At 37.5% G+C, this 21015-nt stretch overlaps 1 protein-coding gene across 1 annotated transcript in view; it reads left to right on the top strand.

Moving 5' to 3' along the window:
• UTP20 (UTP20 small subunit processome component) overlaps positions 1-21015 on the top strand; it is a 90542-nt gene that overhangs the window by 29670 nt on the left and 39857 nt on the right. Inside the window, exons 23-32 of the mRNA XM_061125541.1 lie at positions 3055-3145; positions 4197-4282; positions 5056-5181; positions 8282-8448; positions 10299-10507; positions 15278-15421; positions 16011-16090; positions 18211-18428; positions 19072-19216; positions 20529-20616. Of these exons, the coding sequence (XP_060981524.1) occupies positions 3055-3145; positions 4197-4282; positions 5056-5181; positions 8282-8448; positions 10299-10507; positions 15278-15421; positions 16011-16090; positions 18211-18428; positions 19072-19216; positions 20529-20616 (1354 nt within the window). The remainder of the gene's footprint in view (positions 1-3054; positions 3146-4196; positions 4283-5055; positions 5182-8281; positions 8449-10298; positions 10508-15277; positions 15422-16010; positions 16091-18210; positions 18429-19071; positions 19217-20528; positions 20617-21015) is intronic.

Raw genomic sequence — 21015 nt, 5'->3', positions numbered from 1 at the left:
TTATTTTTTCTTGTTTAGCTGCAGTGTGTTAGAGTTGAGGGACTTTGGAATCATCTGCTTATAGCACCTTTTTATAGATGAGAGCCCTGGGGCCTGTAGCAGTTAAATGGCCTTGACCTTTGCCGTTCACTTTCATAGCACTGGGACATTATGTTTGTGTGCTCGGGGAACACAGAATGGAACATCTTTTCTCTTACAAATAAGGGCGTCAGCACTCTCAACTTTGTCTTTTGACTTCTGTCTTGATTACTTTTGGCTTTCTTCACTTTTTCATGTTGTTATATTCTCTTTCTGGCTCTCTGGATTATTCATTTACCTAAACTGTTAGAAATCTTAGAAAAACGAAGGGCCTGTGCTCTCAGCTTACTTAAAGATTGTCTGAGTTGAGGTGTCAGAGATTCACCAGACGGTGCAGCTGTGTAACTGTAACACTCTGCGTCTCAGTCCCACGTGCCCACTTGTTGAGACTTTCCCGTGAGTCATCTGTTAGCCCGTCATTCAGCAGCTGGATTGAGGTTCTTCTGCCAAGTGCAGAGCTACAGAGATGAACGGTCTTCAGCCTCTGCAGAGCTGGAAGCAGTCTCATGCCTGGTGAAATATTTTAATAGAAGAAATGTTTTTAAAGAAGTTACAGGAGCATAGTAAAAATAATAATAATAATAATTCTACCACAAAGGGAAGACTTTAATAAAGAGATCACCTTTGAAGCTGAAAAATAAGTGTACCAGGTCCAGAAGGACTTGCTGGCTGATGGAGATAGTGTATGAAGCACAGGGGCGAGAAGGGTCACAGCCCAGCCTCTGCTCCTGCCTATCGCCTACTGCTTCCCTTAAGACAGAGATCGCTGTGTTTGTCTTTGTATGCTTCAGCGTAACAGCTGGCCAAAGGTTTGTCTTAATATTTGTTTGCTGAGTGAATGAATAAGCTACTCAGGCACTCATGCATCTTTTGTCTTACCCTTGGACCTTTGCTGTAGCATTCTTTTTGCAGTACCTTTGCCTCATTGCTGCCAAGGGAAATTCTAGTCATAACTTCAAGGCCCAGTTCTCACATTGCCTCTTCAATGAAACTCTTCCTGTCTTTTAAACTGGATTTATCTAGTTATGTACCCATGTTCAAACTTTGATCACAGCTCCTCTGATCAGATGCTGTTCCTTGCCTTGGATATTAATTTTTTTAAAATAAATCTTCCATGTAAATTTAAAGCTCTTTAAAGACAAGTTCCATGTCTTGATTAATTTCCCTGCCCCCTGTAGCCAAACCTGGAATGTTGCTAGCATTCACCATCATTGAAAGTGTAAGTAAATGGATAATCACATTCTTTTGGGGGCCATCTCAGTATATTCATAGTCCAGTTTTATTAACCCATGGAACACACCCCTCACTGGTAGGTATTTAATGGGAACCTGTAAATTAACTTCTGTTTGTCTCTTGAAGGCTACATGGCACATAAAAAATACTTAGTAAATGTTGAGGGAAGGAATGTATGTTTCAGTAGATTTTAAAATCGTGTTTTATAAAACTGCAAAGGCTCAGTGATAAGTAATTCCAGGGACATTGTATCAGTCAGAGCTTACCAGAGAATTTGTTGGGCAGGCTGTAAACTGGGGCAGGATTTGATGCTGTAGTCTTAAACGTGAAATTCATAGGGTAGGATTTCTATGTGACAGCCTTATGGCAGAATTCCTTTTCTGGGAAACATCAGTTTTTATTCTTCCAGCTTTCAGTTGACTCGATGAGGCCCACCCACATTATTAAGGATCATCTCCTTTATTTAAAGTCCGCTGGTTGTGGATGTTAACCACATGTACAAAGATATTTTCATCACAACACCTAAATTAGTGTTTTGTTATATAACTGGGACGGTAACTTAGATTGACACGTAAGACTAATCATCACAGGCATTTAGGCTAAATATAATAATAGTGCTTCCCTTACCCCTGTTTTTCTACAGCGTCTAAAGAGGTCATAATTTCCAGCTGTTTTTCTCTATATTAACTAGTAAGACTTTCAGTTTTGCTTTTTTTTTTTTTTTTTTGGCCTAAGAACAAAGAAATGCGTTGTTCACTAAGCTCTTAGGAACTGAGGTGCCACAGCTTGTTTTCTTTAATTCAGTCCTGCAGAAAAGCTGGAAGTCTTGCTCTTTGCTGAGATGAGGAATGAGTCGCTGAAACATTCTGTGGCTCTCCCCAGAGTCAGCAGCTCAGAATGGTAGAACCACGCATGCGGCTTGGGTTCCACTCTTCACTTCTCCCCGCTTAGGCTCTTGAAAGAAGCAAATGATATCTCTCCGGATCTTAATTTATTCATTCAGAGTTTTTTGGGTTTTCTTTAAGTTTTAATACCTCTTTTAAATTATACACAGAGAGAAAACAGTTTTCTCAAGTGTTTTTAAAGCATCACAGAGTCTTAAGTATTAGGAAGTTGAGCATGTAAATGCAGCGGAAGCTCTCTGCTCATTCTGTTTTGATGGTACCATTTATTTGAAGGCAACCCCATCTTCAAATTTAAATTCCAACCACAGAACATTGTTCCATCTTTCTGTTTCTTGGTAAGCAAGAGCCATGGTTATCCAAACTTGGACCTTTGCTGCCTGACGTCAGTTTTTATGTTATATGAAAGTGGGGAAGTGTAGTATGTTCCACTTTCCTGTCTACTGCATAAAAACTAGACAGAAAAAAAAGGATCATTCCAAAAATCATCTGTATTCAATTTTGGAATATGTTAAAGTGTTTTGATTACTTTCTTTCTATATTTGGCTTCATTTAAACCATTCTAAGCACATCCTGAATGATTTTCTGAGGTTGGGAGCCTGAATTTCAGGGAAAGGCCTGCCTGAGATTTGGAATTTCTGGAGAATGATTTCCTAAATTCAAGTAGTTAAAACTTGCTAGTGTAATTAACAGTGAAACTGTATTTGAGACGTTTAGAGTACTTGTTAGAGAAAACTGGTAGATACTATCATCTTAAGAAAATAATGTCTTTTTATTTCTGGTTTTTCTTTTTTCTGTTTTTCTCTCTGTATATTTTGTTTGTTTGTTTTTTGCATTTTAGGCAATTAATTGCACACTTGCAAGTTTTCTCTAAGTTTTCAAATCCACGAGCCTTATATCTGGAATCCAAATTATATGAGCTGTATCTTCAGGTAAGTAAAATTAATTCTTGTCACTGTAGTTAGTTGTGAACTTTTCTCTACCATTTTCTTTACCCAAGTAACTTGTAGGATTTCAGTAATTGTTGACTAGGGCTGATTTCTACATTTTAAGTATATGTTTTTTAACTAACAGATACTGTCTATACCTTGAGGAACAGTTTTGGACAGTACTGATTTAGTGGATTTTAAAGCAATTGAGGGTGACTAAACATTGATTGGCTGTGTTAACAGTGGGTGTAGCAAAGTGTTGATTGTCTCATGAGAATTAGGTTTTAGAAGGGAGTAGGGGTTTGTGCCAAGAGAGCTGCTGCTTTTCACTGCTAGGCAAGTTAGCCTTATGGAGCCCTAGCGTTTCAGGATCCGGTAGACTGAATGAAAGCAGGTGCAGTAGTAGTCCATTGCAGTTATGGTATGTGACCTTGAATTCCAGAAAAGGTTGCAGAAGAAAAAAACTGATGTGAGAAGCAGAGTAAGCATGGGATGTCATTCTAAGCCATCTGGGGAAATAAGATTTTCTCTTTTCACTTGGAGGTTTTTTAAATGAAACACTATTTTGGCAAAATTTATCCTTATTTTGTCTGTAATTCAGATATAACTTGTTTATAGAATCAGAAGTCCAAACTCTCAGTTGTCAACAGGAAGCAAAAATCTGGACTGATCAGAGAGGTCTCAGAGCTGGGTCTTTCCTGGCATCTTACTGGCTGTGGTTACCAGCAAAGAGCTTTCCCCCATTACAGGACCAATCCAGTTGGTGTCAACCTGAAGTCGTGTAGGGAACTGGCCTTGGCCAAAAGACAGACCTGAGAGTCTGGCATGTGGGACGCCGGTGTCAGAGTTGTGTTTCTGTTTTGTTCTCTGCATACATTCTGTTCATCTTCCGTTACCTCCAGGACAATGTAAAGCTATTGTCATGAATCATCTTTAACCCACATCTAAAAATTTAGATTCTAAGAATTTTAATTTAGCAAATTAGTAAAAGTAAATTGCTGTCTGATGGCATGTGTATATCTGACTTCATTAATTTATAAAATATCATTCCTAGTTGTTGCTACATCAGGATCAGATGGTACAAAGAATAACACTGGGTTGCATAATGACATATAAACATCCACATATTCTCCCTTACAGGTAAGTTATTTGAAGCTAAAGAAATGCTGTTTTTACTCTTTTTACCAGAGAGCCTCTTATAAAGTAATTTTTTAAAGGCCCCGGGAAATTACCCTCTTTTCTAAGGTAATCATAGTGCTCTTTTCAGGTAAGAAATGAAAACTAGAAGTATATTTGTTAAGAGTGCTTCTTCATAGGTAATAAGGTAGGAGAGAGAATATTGATTGAAAAATATGTGTTGAGAAGGTTATGTCATTTCTTCTTGCTTATATGATGGCATTAAAATCTTGGTGATTACTTAAGGAATCATCGTAATTACGCTCCAAGAACTGAAGAAAGCTTTCATATTATGCTTTTTTAAACAGCTGAATTATTGAATAACCCCTTATGATCCCTCTTGGGCTTCCTTTGTGGCTTGGCTGGTAAAGAACCCGCTGCAGTGCGGGAGACCTGGGTTTGATCCCTGGGTTGGGAAGCTCCCCTGGAGAAGGGAAAGGCTTCCCATTCCAGTATTCTGGCCTGGAGAATTCCAGGGACCACACAGTCTATGGGGTCACAATGAGTCAGACACGACTGAACCACTTTGACTTTCACTATGATCCCTCTTACCTTTTAAAATTTGAAACTTGCCATTTTGGAAAGTATTTGTGTAAAGACTTTCTTTTATGGATGTCAGCTACAATATAAAATATTCTTAATGCCTATTTCTTTTATGTATATATTTATCACTCTATTATATTTTTAAAAAGTATTTTTGATTAAGTGATGATTTGTGCTAAATTCCATTTTTAAAGGGAAAACCTACAAAGACTGCTTGAAGACAGAAACTTTAAGGAAGAGATAGTGCATTTTAGCATTTCTGAAGACAATACAGTGGTGAAAGCAGCCCACCGAGTAGAACTGTTTCCTATTCTGATGAGGTAATTTATACTCTTTCAAAACTGATGTTTTAAAGATTGATCACAAAAACAGCTGTGAATATAGTATGATGATTCTTTCAGCAATTGTAATGGAATATTTCATCTTGAATTTTATTTATTTTTATAATTGGTTCTTTTGGAAAAGCCAAATTGTTATAGAGACTATTTTAAATATTTTGTCCCTAATATGAGGAAAGATCTTGACATTGTGTTATTTTAATAGTGCTATTAAAATTAAATCCAGTATTTCTCTAAGGTTTAAGCCATTGAGAAATAGTAAAAATAATGCATTTGTTTGATAGGTAACTAATTATGAGATGTAAAAACTAACCATCCATGTATAAAACTTTATTATAGTTTTTATAGTTTTCATTGTATTTTTCTGGGTCAAAAAATAATTGTAAATAACAGTCATCAGTCAGCTTGTTAGTCCCTGTTTCAAAACCTTTTGAGGTCTCGTTTTACTGAGAACAATAAATGGAGTCCTTACTACTCCTTGAAGGGCCTGGTATGACCTAGCCTAGACCTGCTTCTCTAACATCTCTTTGATTTACCAGCCCTCTCAGAGCCCACACCACAATCTTTCATCACACAATACTTAATCATCCAACATGGCCTCTTATTATCCATCTTCTCTACCAGAAGACAAACTCCATGCCTCTTAGTCAGTAGTGATCAGATGAAGTTTGTCTTCCCTTTTCTGATATAAATACCCCCTTCACTGTTTTGTTGTTTGATCTACGTGTTCCCTACAGAGCCTCGATGAATTAATTGAAGTGGTGGTAGTTGTGGTTGTCCTTGTCTTGCTACTGTATTTAACAGTAATGTTTCTAGAACAGTTATTCTTGTCTTAAAGTGTGATCTGCTCCTTCTTGGTGGGGGCTGTCCCAGAGATGCTTTTAGGACATCCACGCGGTTAAAACTTTCTTCATAAAGACGTTACCTTTTCTCGTTGTGCTCCTGATTGTGCTGACCAGACAAAAGCAGTGATGTGTAAAACTCCAGGCGCTTAATGAATCAGGACAGTGGCTCCAAACTGTGCTAGTCGTTCTTCATTCCCACAGGCCTAGAGTTTAAAAAAAAAATAAACAAAAAAATTTAAAAAAATAAAAAAAAAAATAAACAAAAGCTAGTTTCACTCACTGCCCTTATTGACTCTTGAGCCTTGAGTACCTGTCTTTTTATTATTCTGTATGAATTGAGAGGTATGCATAAAACACTCCTTCAGCTCACTAGTTTCCATGGAATTTTTTTTCAGGTTTTCCAAGTAACTGATGCATATTACAGAATCATTCATGGGTAAAGATCTGTTCATAGTGCAAAGTAGACAGATGGATTTTAATGAAACAGTTTACAGAGTTCACTGATAATGGTTTTAGATTCCACCTTGCAGCTAGCCTTTGAGAAACTGCCTCTTCTTGATCTTTGGTGTAGAATCAAAGTGGAATATTCACAATTATCTGAGAAGAATTATCTGAAAGTTTACAAAATATATTTCCCTTCTCCAGTTGCATATCTGTGTAAGGCTGGATTTTCTTCAACCACAGTATATTGCAACAGATTGAATGTAGAAGCAGATATGAGGATTCATTTACCTTCTAATAAGCCAGGCAATAAAGAAATTTGGAGCGGAAAAAAATGTACAACAATGCCTCTGATCTCTCTAATTTGGGGAGGGGCAGGTTTGGAAAATACAATTTTTATTAAAAATGTTAGTTATGCTAACTTGTTTTAACTTGTACTATGATAAATACTAATAGATAGAAGACATATGTATAAAAGCTCTTCAGTAATTTTTAAGAGTAAAAAGGGATCCTAATATCAAAAAGTTTGAAAACCATTGTGTTTAAATTTTGAAAGTTAAGTCAGTAATTCAATCATGCTAAGAAGGTAGCTTTTATTACTATGTTATTTAGTTTTTTTACCAAATGGATGTTGAATTTTATTAGAATGACTATTGACATGTATGTAAATGATCATATTAGCTTTTTTCTATGAGCCATTGATCTGTATCAGTAGATTTTACTGGTGATTCTTTCTTGCATTCCTGGAATAATCCTTGTTCAGCTCTAACACCGTTTTAATGCAGCACTGGGTACTGTTTTCAGCAATGTTGTGGACTTCCCCCACCCCCTGGTTGTGTATTTTTATTATTGACGCATTTACAGTATTGTGTTACTTCCAAGTGTGCAGCAGAGTGATTGTTATCTGTGTGTATTTTTCAGATTATTTTACAGTTTAGGTTGTTGTGAGATACTGAATATAGTTGTTCCCTGTGCTATACAGTAGATCCTTACTGCTTATCTATTTTCTGCATAATAGTTTGTTAATCCCATACTTCTAATTTATCCCTTTCCCCATCTCTCCCCTTTGCTAATCATAGTTTGTTTTCCATGCCTGTGAGTCAGTTTTTGTATATAGATTCATTTGTATTATTTTTTAGATTCCACATAATTGATATCATATAATATTTGTCTTTGACTTAACTTCACTTTAGTGTGATAATCTCTAGATCCATCCCTGAAAAAGGGCTGTTTCCTTCTTTCTCCCTGCTGTGGAACTGTATCATGGGGATTGTTTTTCCTTGAAAGTTTTAACAATTCATCTGTAAAACTGTGTTGACTCCAAGTTTACTCATGGTTACTGATCTCTTCAGGTTTTGTTAGGTTCCTTTTGACTATTTATAGATGTCAGTTTTTTTCCAGAAGATTACCCATTTCATTGAAATCTTTCCAGTTTCCTTGTTTTACTTACAGTTGTACTCTCTTATTTCACTTCCTTCTAATCTATATATTCCTGTTTTCATTTTTCCTTGTTGAGACTTATCTCTGGCTTGCCTGTTGTATTTATTTTTTTCTCTCCTCCAAAGAACCAGCTTCCAATCAATGTCTTTATCATTTTCTTCTTCCTGCTTCCCTTTGCCTTATTTGTTGTTACTTTTAAATCTCCATGTTAAAAATTTAATTTTTATTTCATTCTTCCCTGTTTTAGAATACATTCATTTAAATCTGTTGAGCTGCTATTCCAGCCTCCTAGGAAAATAAAACAACTCTGTTTTAGGATTAATGTGCAAACAAATAACCTTCTTTGGACATTTTAGAATTTTGTATGGTCGAATGAAGAATAAGACTGGAAGTAAAACTCAGGGGAAATCTGCTTCTGGTACCCGCATGTCCATCGTCCTGAGGTTCCTGGCTGGGAGCCAGCCAGAAGAGATGGAGATATTCTTAGACCTGCTCTTTGAGCCTGTGAAGCACTTCAGGAACGGTAGGTACCAGCCGCCTGCCGTGCTCTGAATGCGCGTTCTCTGCCCACACCTCTGCTGTCTCAGGCTGTTCCCCGCGCTCTGGGCATCCTTCTCAGGGGCGTGGTTGCTCCTCCCAGTCTCGGTGGTCTTTTTGCTGAGTGCTGATGTTTACATTTGATTGAATTAGGTGGACCTCACAAATGATCTTGGGATTATCGTCAGCCTTGTGCTAAGCCCCTGGTTAGAAAATGTGTTTTCTGCTTCTGTTGTACATTTTGGCCGTTTGAGAAGTGGTGCCCGGTTGGAGCATGTGCCAAGCGCTTAGTCGCTCAGCCGCGTCCGACTCTGCGACCCCATTGACTGTAGCCCGCCAGGCGCCTCTCTCCCTGGGAATTCTCCAGGCACAGATCCTGGAGTGGGTTGCCTTTCCCTTCTCCGGAGGATCTTCCCAACCCAGGGATCGAACCCAAGTCTCCCACATTGCAAGCGTATTCTTTGCCATCTGAGCCACCAGGGAAGCCCTTGGAAAGTGGTACTTCTCCATATATGATGAATTCCTTAGAAATGAATCCTAATTGTCCTGGCATGTATTCTTTCACTGAGTCATTCACCTACTAAATAACGATTTGTCAAATACCTCCTGTGCCATGGACACTGTTGAAAATAGAAAACTGAGCATTTATAACCTCTGCTCTTAACCTCACAGTCTAAACAAAGTGGGTTAGTAACTGTATACAATGTGATGTTCTGTCATACGTTCTCCAGTAAGCAAGGTTAGCAATTAAAAGTAATAATGGCTAACATTTATTGAGCATCTACTTCGTGCCAGAATTAATGACAGGCTCCTTCACCTACAACTCAGTTGACCCTTAAAACAGCCACTTTAGGGTTCAGTATTTATTTGTTGCCATTTTACAAGTAGGAAACAGGCTTAGAGAGATAAGTACTTTGCCCTGGGATTTGAATCCAGATGAATCTGGGATTCAAACCCATATCTTCCTGACTACAATACCTCTGTTCCAGTTTTATAATTGCTTTGCTTTAGGCAAACATAGATTTATTTGTAGGGTAATGTGTTGCTTTTTGTTTTTTTTAATAATAGGTATAGCTATTTAAAAAGTTTTCATTCAGTATAATATTGCCCTGTGAAGAATGTTGGCTGTTAACGAATACAGTTTTTGTTCAGTGCAATGGCCTCTGTTGTAAGAGGGTAGCTATAAATGATACCCTTATGGATAAACCACTTAGGTGTATGAATCAGCAAGCTCATGATCTCATACCAGTTGGTCTGAAGTAAAGCTCGAGCAATAACTATTCAAGTCATTTAAGTAAATTATGAAATCAGTTTGGCACCCGTTTATAAAGGACTATTGTTTTATTTATTTGCAAGCGGCTGCAAGAGAAATAAAACATTTGATTCTCAGCCTTAAAAGAGCTTATCACATAGCAATGTATTTTCTTTGAAACTGCTGAAATTAGCATAGTCCATGAAAGCTCAGAGGGAAAAATGTGGAAAGTTGATAGACAGAATATTGATAAAATGGAATTCCTCAGGTTTTGAGGAATTGTATAAATAGGGGTAGAATTGGGCTTAGAGACTTAGTTCTTTCACAGATTTCTTACTCTCTCCTATTCCTCAGTTTCCTCATCTACAAAGTGATAATAGTAAAACCTACTCCATCTAGCTCATTTAATGTTTGGTAAGAATCAAAAGCAGAAAAAAAATAAGTAAAATATATTATCATCTGTAAATTATAACAGTAGGAAATGCTGTGTTACTGGGAGAAATTGAAAGGCAGCTGTAATTGTAAATAGGAGCGAGCTCGCATTTCACTGCACGTGCTGTCTCTGCTCCTCTGTGTTTCACCAGGAGAGTGCCATTCCGCCGTCATTCAAGCAGTAGAAGATTTAGATTTGTCCAAAGTTCTTCCTTTGGGTCGTCAGCACGGCATATTAAATAGCCTTGAGATAGTCTTGAAGAACATTAGTCACCTGATCAACGCATATTTACCAAAGATTCTGCAGCTGCTGCTCTGCATAACTGCAACTGTATCACACATCCTTGACCAACGAGAAAAGGTGAGCGAGATTCACTGTAAACTTTGGCTTTCTTCGTGGGCACATAGGATTTCTTTGGTAGCTCAGCTGGTAAAGAATCTGTCTGCAATCCAGGAGATCCCGGTTTGATTCCTGGGTCTGGAAGAGCCGCTAGAGAAGGGAACGGCTACCCACTCCAGTGTTCTTGCCTGGAGAATTCCATGGACAGAGGAGCCTGGCGGGCTCCAGCCCACGGGGTCGCAAAGAGTCGGACACGGCTGAGCGACTTCTGTCACTTTCTTCTGGGGCTCATACAGGTCGGTGTTTTACTTGGAAAGTTGGCTGGAGCCTGAATAGCTAACATCATTCTAGGCTAAATCTTTCTTATGTAAGGTGTCTCTCTAAAATGACCTTTCCTGTTAATGGGAATCTTCACTGTTATAAGTACTTATGAATAGCTAGAAAATGCAGATTATATCAAGTATCTATTTAAAAAGGAGGTGAAATGGTAGGGAGGCATTTAGTTCTATCTATGTCTTAGAGACCAAAGTCTGGGATAGTTAAACTGATATTTCTTAGATTTTTAATTTCGGAAGCCTGAAAGTGTGAGAGATGTATTCTAACTCTCATTTATTCAGAGTGTTTGGAGAATGAAGAGAACACTGTTGGCATTGTCCTTGTTGAGGCAGAGTTGCCCATAGCTCTTGTAAAAGTAAATGCTTACCTACTCTAAATGCAATGTTTTAAGTGAAGGTAAGTAGCAAGATTGGGCATGACAAGTCAAATAGCTAACTGCCTGGAGGCTTCATGAGATGATGCTTAGGAAATGTTTTCTGAATGATTTTGAAGATGATATATTTATGTTCTGTTGAAACAGGTGTGTGAACATAAGTTTACTTTGTGGAGTTTAGGGGAACTTAAAATGTTTTTATGGACTGAAGACTTCTTGAAGGAGATAGGACTTGAAGTGAAAATCCACACTCAGATTTCTGCTATTGATTTTTACCTCAGATTTCTGCTGTTGTTGTTAATGACAAATAGGCATAATTTTAATTTGGCTAAAAATCATTTGTTTTATCGATGTGCCTGGTGAACTGCCTCTGAGATACAGCCAGAATTTTACTCTGCCTTATTCATTGAGCCCCTACTGTGTGTCAGACACTGTACTAAGCACTAGGGTGAGGATCAAACAAAACTTCCTGTCCATTTAATTATTTAGTAAATACTTACCTCACACCTGCTATCTGCCAGACAGCTTTGTAGATGGGAAATGAAATGGTAAGGACTCAGTACCTTGGGGAGACTATAGATAAATAGCCAGATGATCAGAAGACCATCAGTTGGTAAGTTCTAAGAGGAAGATAAACTCAGGCGGTCCCTCTGCAGATGCCTGTAAGTCATCCTCTGTGTCCCTGTTTTCTCTCGAGGCCTCTGTTTGTGACTTCCAGCCACCTTGGCCTCCCCAAGCTGCACAATTGTCCCCTCATTTTAGGAGGATTGTCGGACTCTTCTTGGGCACTTCCTTCCCATACCAAGGTCTGAAAGTCTGCAGGCAGGAAGCCAAGGAATGTGTAGGATTCATCTCCGCTGTTTCTCCTTTCTTGGGGATGACTTTCCTCTGTTGCCTGCTGTCCAGTGTCCAAAAAATCATTGTTTCATATATTCTTCAGTGTCTTGAGAGGGGAGGCTAAATCTTGTCCCTGTTATTTTATCATGTCTAGAAGCAGTAAAACCACCTAAGGGAGCAGGCAGAGCAGCCCTGCAGCTAACACAGGGCTGGGAGTAGCTCATGTTTCCCGACAGCGAGAGCAGAAACCTCATGAGATGTGGCGTCAAGGAGTGTCCTTGGAAGGGGATTGTCTCTATAGTGGAGCCAGATCAGCCCAGGCATAAAGGCTCCACCTAAGAGAGCCTAGAAAGATCAAACTTTTCCTGAGTAAATCAGCTGCACCCCAGAAGAAAGCTCAAAACCTCTTGGGTGATTTAAATGAAATTAGATTTCACAGTGTCTGACAGTCAGGTATTAACCAGGCAAGAGGAGGATTTTGCCTGTAATGAAAAAAAAAAAAACCAATGGATAGAATCAGGCCCAGAAATGACACAGGTGATAGAATTAGACAAGGACGTTAAGACAACTGTTAGAAATACGTGCCATACATTCACAAAAGTAGAGGAAAGCATGAGTGTGTTAGGGAAAGACATGAAGATGTAAAGAATTTAAAATAAAATGAGGGAATGTGGTAGGAAGTGACCAAACTAGAGGTAGATGGGTGCTGCTTTTAGTAGGGTGTTCAGGGTCACCTCTCAAGAGCTGATACTTGAGCTTACACCTACCCAGCCACTGGAAGGACATTTCAGGCAGAGAAAATGACTAGTAGCACAAAGTCCTGGAGTGGAACAGTATTCACATCCCAGGAAGAAACAGAATTTTAGTTTTTGTCTTATAGTGAGTGACAGTGACTGCCTGTACGTGGACATTTTAAATCATGAAAGTCCTCTGACTTTTTGGTTAACTTGGAAGATGTTACTCAGTAATGCAGCCTTACTCCTGAGTCAACAAGCAGTAATTCAAAGGATCATTTATACAATTTCACAGTTCATTAGACAGTGAGGTGCTAGCCTTCCTGACAGATAAGAGCCTTGTTTTCTTCTTTTTTGTTAATTCTTGGACAAGTCCAAGGAATTCCTTGAGTTTCTGTAATGAATTATTGCACAGTAATATGCTCAAGTGAGTTAAAGTTCTGCACTTGTGTGTTTGAGTGGAGTCAAACATTGACTTTTTTGTATCTTTCAGATCCTTCAGGGCATTGACTGACACTGAAATGGTGTCTTGAAGGTTGTTTTGATTTGGTTTTCATTTTTTTGTGTTTGTTTTGTTTTGGTATATTTAAGCAAGGAAGTAACTTGTAAATGTCCATAAACTCCGTCATATGGAGTATTCCTCTAGGAATTAAAGTCTGCAATTGCTCATTGTTAGGATTTTTCTCCAGTTTAATTTCTCAACAATCACTGAGAAGCCTGGGCAGTTGGCCCTGTAGTTACAAAAGAGAATAGAACATGCAGATTCTACTTGATGGGGGCCTTGGGGGGCTGATGGGCGGGGGAAATGGGGCCTCTGATTTGGTGTCATGTTTGCAAGGTTAGTTTCTTACTGCTTCAGGGGATTCAAATATCAGTCATAGTTTTTATCTTTGGCCAGATGTGATCCTGAGAATAATGGAAATACTGTCAGTGGACTGAGGCAAAACAGAGTGACTTGTCACAGTGTCGCCGCCTTGTCTGCCATGCCCACTCTTTGTAACTTGTGTGATGAGATAGTTAGCTAAAAGTGAGTGGCAGAAACTTGACGGGTGTGTCAGCCATCATGATTCCTCAGGTTTACATAGCAAATTAATGGCATCTTCATACTCTCTTGAATTTAAAATGTTCAGTTTCATATGCAGATACTTCCATTCATCAGATTATCAGATTCTTATGACAAGTAACTTAAGAGTTTTCTCCATGTTATCGTGGCCACACAACTTGATGATGTTCATTATGTTAGGTTACTTGTGCAGTCTTCATACATTTTAGCGTGTTTTAAATGTCACTAATTAAAGTCAAGTGTAGAAAATAAGTTGCCACTTATATATCCAGAGCTCACAATGTGTTAATCAAGTGGAAAAACAATTAGGGTTTGAATCTTCTCCCATTTATTTGGTTTTACAACATTCTGTGCTTGGGAGAAATCTCTCTGAGGCTTTTTTTTTTCCCTCTGCCTGACCTAAATCTCTTCATCTTTTAAGATCCAGTGGAAATTCTGCCTGAAGTTAACCTTTCTTTAATTTATAGTAATTCTTGTCCTAAGTCAAATATCTTTGGCATTTTTCATCTCTCATGTAGTTTAGTAAATGTTCAGGAAGATTGTAAGTTGAGGTCAGGACTATGGCTAGCATACCATTGGACTCATTAGTATAGGCTCAGTATATTTTTCTACTCTGAGCCTAAAAATTTGGCTGCATTATTTATATTTTATAGCTCGTAGGAAGGAGATGCCAGTGGAAGTAGCAATACCTGTTAATAAAAGAAATTTGCTGTTAATTTAGACATCTGCCGACTCTAGCTTCTATGCCTCTAAACAGACTAATCTTATTTTTCTCCAAATTGTATTTTCCTTTGAGCTGTATATTTTGAGATCTTTGCAGGCCTTAATTCAGTCACTTCATTCTCCTTTACTGCACAAAGTATTTCACTGTTTGAAGAAACTATAAGTTCTTCAGTCCTGTGGACTAATTTTAACAAGAATAACCAAAAACTCATAGTCTTTAAAAAAATAATAATAATACAAATATAAAAAAAAACAGAAAAGTGGCTTTCATTTGAAATGAACATTTAGATTTTCTTTTTCCTAACCTGAAGCATTATAATGGCAGAAGAAGTTTTGTTTAGAGTGTTCTATTTGTGGGAAGAAAGCAGAATTTTACTTGAGACAATTGCTTGAATAAAAAAGTAAAACAATGTAGAATGCAAAACAGATGTTCCCACTGAGATTTTGTTTTGCCTTGAGGACACTTCGTGTGATTTTGCTGGACATTGATAATAGAACACATCTCACCATTTGATTTTCTTTTTTTTTTAAGTCTGTATTCCCTTCTTGTTCAGTGAGAAAAGCAATATGACTTACTGATGTTTCCATGTGAATCAGAACCAGAGTCAACGGACTTAACAGCAGGATTTCTAGCTTGATTCTTAGCTGTCTGAGCAGGAGTGCCTCCCTGAGGAGTCAAAGATAAAAACAATATATTTTTTTAATAGAAGATCTTTATTTTACAGATTCAGCTGAGGTTTATTAACCCACTGAAAAATTTAAGACGTCTTGGAATCAAAATGGTAACTGATATCTTTTTGGATTGGGAGTCCTATCCGTTCAGAACAGAAGAAATTGACGCAGTGTTTCATGGTGTAGTTTGGCCCCAGGTAAACCTCGATGCCTGCCTTCTGCCCAGATGCTGTCTGCTTTCTCCTCTGTTACTGCTTCACCCACACAGTCTACCCCCGGCACAAATGCTTATCCTGGCCTTTTCTGTCATGTCAAGCTGTTCTTTGTTTCTGGAAGTTTTAGAACACTTTTCTTTGCTTCCACTAACACCAAAAGCTCAAGAGCTAGTTTCTGTGGTATAGTAGCATTTATACTTAAGGCTAATTTGAATATGACTGTGTCTCTTAAGCAAATGCCATATAACTTTTGTAGCACCTCACATGGTATGCCTCTGGGTTTTGACAAGCATGAGGAAAAAATACACCAGGATTTTTGTTGCATGTTTCCTTGTTTGATTTCTCTGGTTGTCCCCACTTGGTGATGATAACTGGTTATAGCTAAGACTGTAGCAGAGACTTGATCTTAGGCACAGTTGCTCACAGTTCAGTTTGTCCTTTAAATATTAATCTCTGTCTCTTGGCTCTTGTATCCTCATGTGGCTTCTGTTCTTGTTCTGCTTTTCAGTTTGATTTTTTCCTTCAAGTCTGCATATGTTCTTATCTTGTCTTGTTTTTATTTTGTATCTAGATCAGCAGGCTTGGATCTGAAAGTCAGTATTCTCCTACTCCTCTACTGAAACTAATTAGTATCTGGTGCAGAAATGCAAGGTAAAAATTTTTTTTGTACCTTTAAAACTGGTGGTGTCTTAGACTAATCTAGTCAGAACTAATAAAGGGAACTAATGGTGTCATTTATGCTCTTTCCACATAGTGAACTATGTATAGTGCAGTTAAAAAGAATAAAATAATTGAATCTCAAAATCCATAGTTTAAAGAAAAGTGCAATTTGCTGAATAATAGGTGTAGTGTGATCCAGGAAAAATGCTTTTACATGTGTATCTATGTATAAATATGAAATGAAATAGGAAATCAGTAAAAGCTAATTTGTAATTGGCATTCTAATCTTTTTCTTAGTTCCCACTTAAAAAATTTCATAGGCTCCCTGGATTTTCTAGGTCATTTTCTTCTATTCTTTATAAAACGCCATCTAAATTTGCACACAGCACTCATGGTCGCAAGTCAGTATCCCTTTATGGACATTATGAGCCATTAACAGAACCTTCATCGACTGATGGTTCAGAGATGCTATGTTACAAACTAAATGCATATTTACTGAAGAGTGATGGAAGCAGACTTAAGTTTGTTCTATCTATTTTGAAGAACAAAAGATAGAATAAAGGAAAATATGTTTTATCATTGATTCAGTGATGTTAAAATCTTGGCATCAGTTTTTACAAAATTGGGATCATACTGTATAGCAATTTTTTGATTTTGTTTTTTCTTGTATATTTTGTCATGAACATTTCCCCATGTCATTAAGTAGTCTTCAAAAACAAACTGTACGCCTTGACATTGTCTTCCTCAGGAAAGCCTATTTTGTCTTCACTGTCAGAAGGGCTCTTTTAATTCCCAGTTGGATAAAGTGATTTCATATCTTGTTTTTTCATTGGATGTTTATAAGCAGCACTTCATAGGCATACTTGAGAAATGTTTTATAGTTGTATCATTGTTACACAAATAAGGTATGAAGGACTTTCACTGAAGAAGACTTTACAATAGTGATTCCGTATTTATGTTAATTAGGTCCTCATCAAGGATAGAGCCACATCACTGGATGCCATTTCATCCTTTTCTACAGTTTCTCTCTCGTTGACAGTAGAGATGATAATATGTAAACTGTCTTGTTTGGTGCCTGCCCACACTGTCCCCAGTATCTATTGGACAAACTTGTGTGAATATAACCTCTTAGAACTTTTCCTTGAGTTTGTCAGGACTAAACATGTTCAAGTGCTTGAGCTCTTTTTCCAGTGATGATGAATTGGTAAAGCCAAACTATTTGAATTTTTTCAGTCTGACCTTCCTACTGATTTTTAGGAACACATCTCTGGCTGTAAAACAACTGCTCGTTTACGTGTAGCTAGAAAGTTTTTGTGTTCCCTGCTCTTTGGGGCATTGTTTGTCTGAGGCTTTCATTATTGGGGATGGGTTCATCACCTTTCCTATCACAAATGATCCTAGTCTGAATGTTGCATATCCTAGATCAGCAAATGTTGGTTTGACCTGTGGTCTGTACTCCTAACTTTCATGTTGTAGTACATTGGTTTTTATGTGAGTGTATAAACATTCACATCCTAGAAGGCTTATAATTGAAAAATAGCCTGTCTTTAGTACATTTCTCTTAGAACTAGCAGTTCAGAGCTCAGTTTTACCACTTATTAGCTCAGTGGCTTTGGACAATTCTGTTTCTGCATCTGTAATGTAGAGATAAGCATACCACCATAACATACAGGTGTTATGAAGATTAACATATACATAAAAAGAGAAATATACATAAAATACCATGATAATATGAGAAATATAGATAAAGTGCCAAGATAATATGAGAGATGTACATAAAGCGCCCAGATGATACGAGAGATACACATCAAGCGCCCAGATGATACGAGAGATACACATCAAGCGCCCAGATGATATGAGAGATACACATCAAGCGCCCAGATGATACAAGAGATACACATAAAGTGACAAGATAATACAATGTTTGTCTGGTGCCTAGAATTATTATCCATCAAATTTTAAAGTAATTTCCCTTCTGAGTAACCTTATTCGCTAGCATTCATCTGCACACATACACATATATCTTCATTAAACTCTGAAAATCCACAAGGAACATGTTTTTAGAATAAACGTATTGAGAAAGGTGACTGTTTCCATGTTTCCTCTTGCAGATATTTCTGTTTCCTGGCTAAACAGAAACCTGGGCACCCAGAATGTGATATCCTGACCAATGTCTTTGCGATTCTCTCAGCAAAGAACCTCTCTGAAGCCACAGCTAGTCTTGTGATGGAAATAGCTGACGACCTTCTTAGCCTTCCAGATTTTGAACCCTCAGAAGCAGTTTTGAGCTTGCCGGTGACAGGATGTGTATACACAGAAAGTGCAGATGGTATGTAAGCTGTACAGAGCAAAGGGTTCTTCTACTTCTGACGTATCATTTGTACCCTCAGAATGAAAAAGTCAATAGAATCTGACTCTTCAGATAATCTAGGCTATTAAGAGAGTTTCTCTTCTCTAGGAATCAATACCTAGATTAATTAAATGCCTAATAATTCAGTTTATATAAACTGAATTTTCTTTACAGTAGTTAGAAATTCAGATTATTTACACTCCAGAAAGCTCAACTGTCCTCTAGGACATTATCGAATGATTTCCACTATCATGTCTCTGAATTGTTCTTACCATATTATCCTAACAGTTCTTTTAGTGCTACTGAAAGTGGTTTAAATAAAACCTCAAAGGTCTCTTATCGGATTTTTAATTTAGATAATGATTAAGGAAACCTGGCATGCCGCAGTCCATGGGGTCGCAAAGGGTCAGACATGACTTAGTGACTGAACAACAACATAGATGTTTTAATTAAGAAGAAATTTATTTAATCTTGGGAGGTTGAAATGTATGAAATTTTCATGCTAATTGAGTTCCTGCCTTTTCTGGCATTGAGAAGATATTGTACAGTTATCTTTTAAGAGTGTAGTTTAAAAAAAAAAGAGTGTAGTTAATTAAAATCAGTACATTTATCTGTATTTCAGAGTCTATCACAATAGGAGGACGATTAATTCTACCTCATGTACCTGCTATTCTCCAGTATCTCAGCAAAACCACAATAAGTGCAGAAAAGTTGAAAAAGAAGAAGAATAGAGCACAAGTCAGTAAGGAACTTGGCATTCTTTCAAAGTAAGTGGTCTACTGGTTCCTGAAAGGTAATGTTACAACTTGGGATTTTAATTTTTTAAAATTATATTTGGTTTTTCATTTGCTTTAGCAAGGTAAAGGTTAAAGGTTTAGGTTAAAGGTTTTAGGTTAAACCTAAAAAGGTTTTCAGTATTTTAAATGTCCTCCAGTTTTAAGTTTATATAGAATTCTTTTTTGCTGGAATAGACCTTTTATGACATCTACCTTTATTATAAAAGATAACAGAATTTTCAAAATTCTAAGGTAGACTAATAGATTTGCTTTATTAGCCTTTGCATATTTTGTTCAGTTAGAATTTTGAATTATGTGAGATCATAAAGTTGTAGTTTTTTAGTGGGATTGATAAAAATAACTAACTTAAAAGAACAGGTTGCTGTGTGTTTTTTTTTAAGAGTCAAGATCTTGCAAGGGTTTTTAAAGATTTTCTTTAAAATTCTGTATATACTACTAGACCTGGTAGTAGGTAACTGTGATGTCTGTAAAGTGTCTGGTTGGTAAATCTGAGTGCACAGAATGATTCTGCCTTTTTTGTGGGGGGATAGACCATGCCATGTGGTTCCCTGACCAGGGATCAAACCTTTGCCCCCTGCAGTGGAGGCATAGAGTCATAACCATTAGACCACCAGGCAATTCCCCCAGAATGGTTATATCTTAAACTCTAAATTGTTACAGGACTTAGTTGTTGAAAGTTTATTTTTTCTGTTACTTTCAGCAACAACAGAAAATGATGTGTTAAATCTTCCAAGAACTTCTTTTAAATGCTTTGTTTATACTAGTGTATTTCTAACTTATGCAGAACGGGAAACCACACCAAATATACTTAGAACATTTTATCATAGGCCATGTGGTAGTGAGATGATGATGATGATTAGTGCCAGAAAGACCGGGGTTTAAAAGACCTTCTCTGCCATTGCCTTTTTGGTGACATCAGTTTCTCTGAGCCTCAATTTTCTCTGGGCAAAGTGGGGTTAATAATTCCTACATTATACAGCTTTTGTGGAAGTTAAATTGAAATGTATATAAAGCCTAAAACAAATCTCGACACTTAAAAATGTTGTTTCCTTGCAAAATAAGCAATTACCAATGCACAGTCAGATGTCACAAAGACAGTGGAATGGCAGCCACCAGCCTGAAGGTGGAGGGAGAGTGGGCGCTGTTCAGAAACTGTTCACACAGTTACAAGCTGCCTGGGTCTTTCCTCACTGATGTTCTTCTACGAAAAATTTAACTTCTTGGGAAATATTCTTATGTTACATATCTTCCTTACCTGTCCCATTTGTTTTTCCTTCTCCAGGATCAGCAAGTTTGTGAAGGAGAAAGAGCAGAGTTCTCTGCTCATTACACTGCTCCTGCCCTTCCTCTGCCGTGGCGGTGTTGCTCAGGTATGAATTCACAGCAGTGATTTGTTTTTGAAGTGACAGTTTATTAGGTTTATTTGTGAAAAATACTTCTATTGGTTAGAGTCTGTGAGATATTTGTCTCAGAGTATTTGTGAGAAGACTTCATAAATATAAAACTGAAAACAGGGGAGAAAAATTGGGACAGAAAGGAATGAGGGCAGGCCAGAAAGTGAAGACTTCATCACCTACTATCACAGTAAAAGTCTTACCTCTTTGTTTTCCTTTGTTTAGCTTCTAATCCATTTCAGGGTTTTTTCCCCCTCTCTGACTTTGATCAATAACAAATCTGGAACCTGAGGTGTACATTGATCTTAAATGTGAATGATAGTGATCTTAAATATGAATGGCAAACTGAGTGAAAAGTCAAACTTTTCATATTCA

The sequence above is a fragment of the Dama dama genome, chromosome 22, assembly GCF_033118175.1.
Source record: "Dama dama isolate Ldn47 chromosome 22, ASM3311817v1, whole genome shotgun sequence".
NCBI classification, from domain to species: domain Eukaryota; kingdom Metazoa; phylum Chordata; class Mammalia; order Artiodactyla; family Cervidae; genus Dama; species Dama dama.
This window is presented reverse-complemented; position numbering and strand designations above follow the sequence as displayed.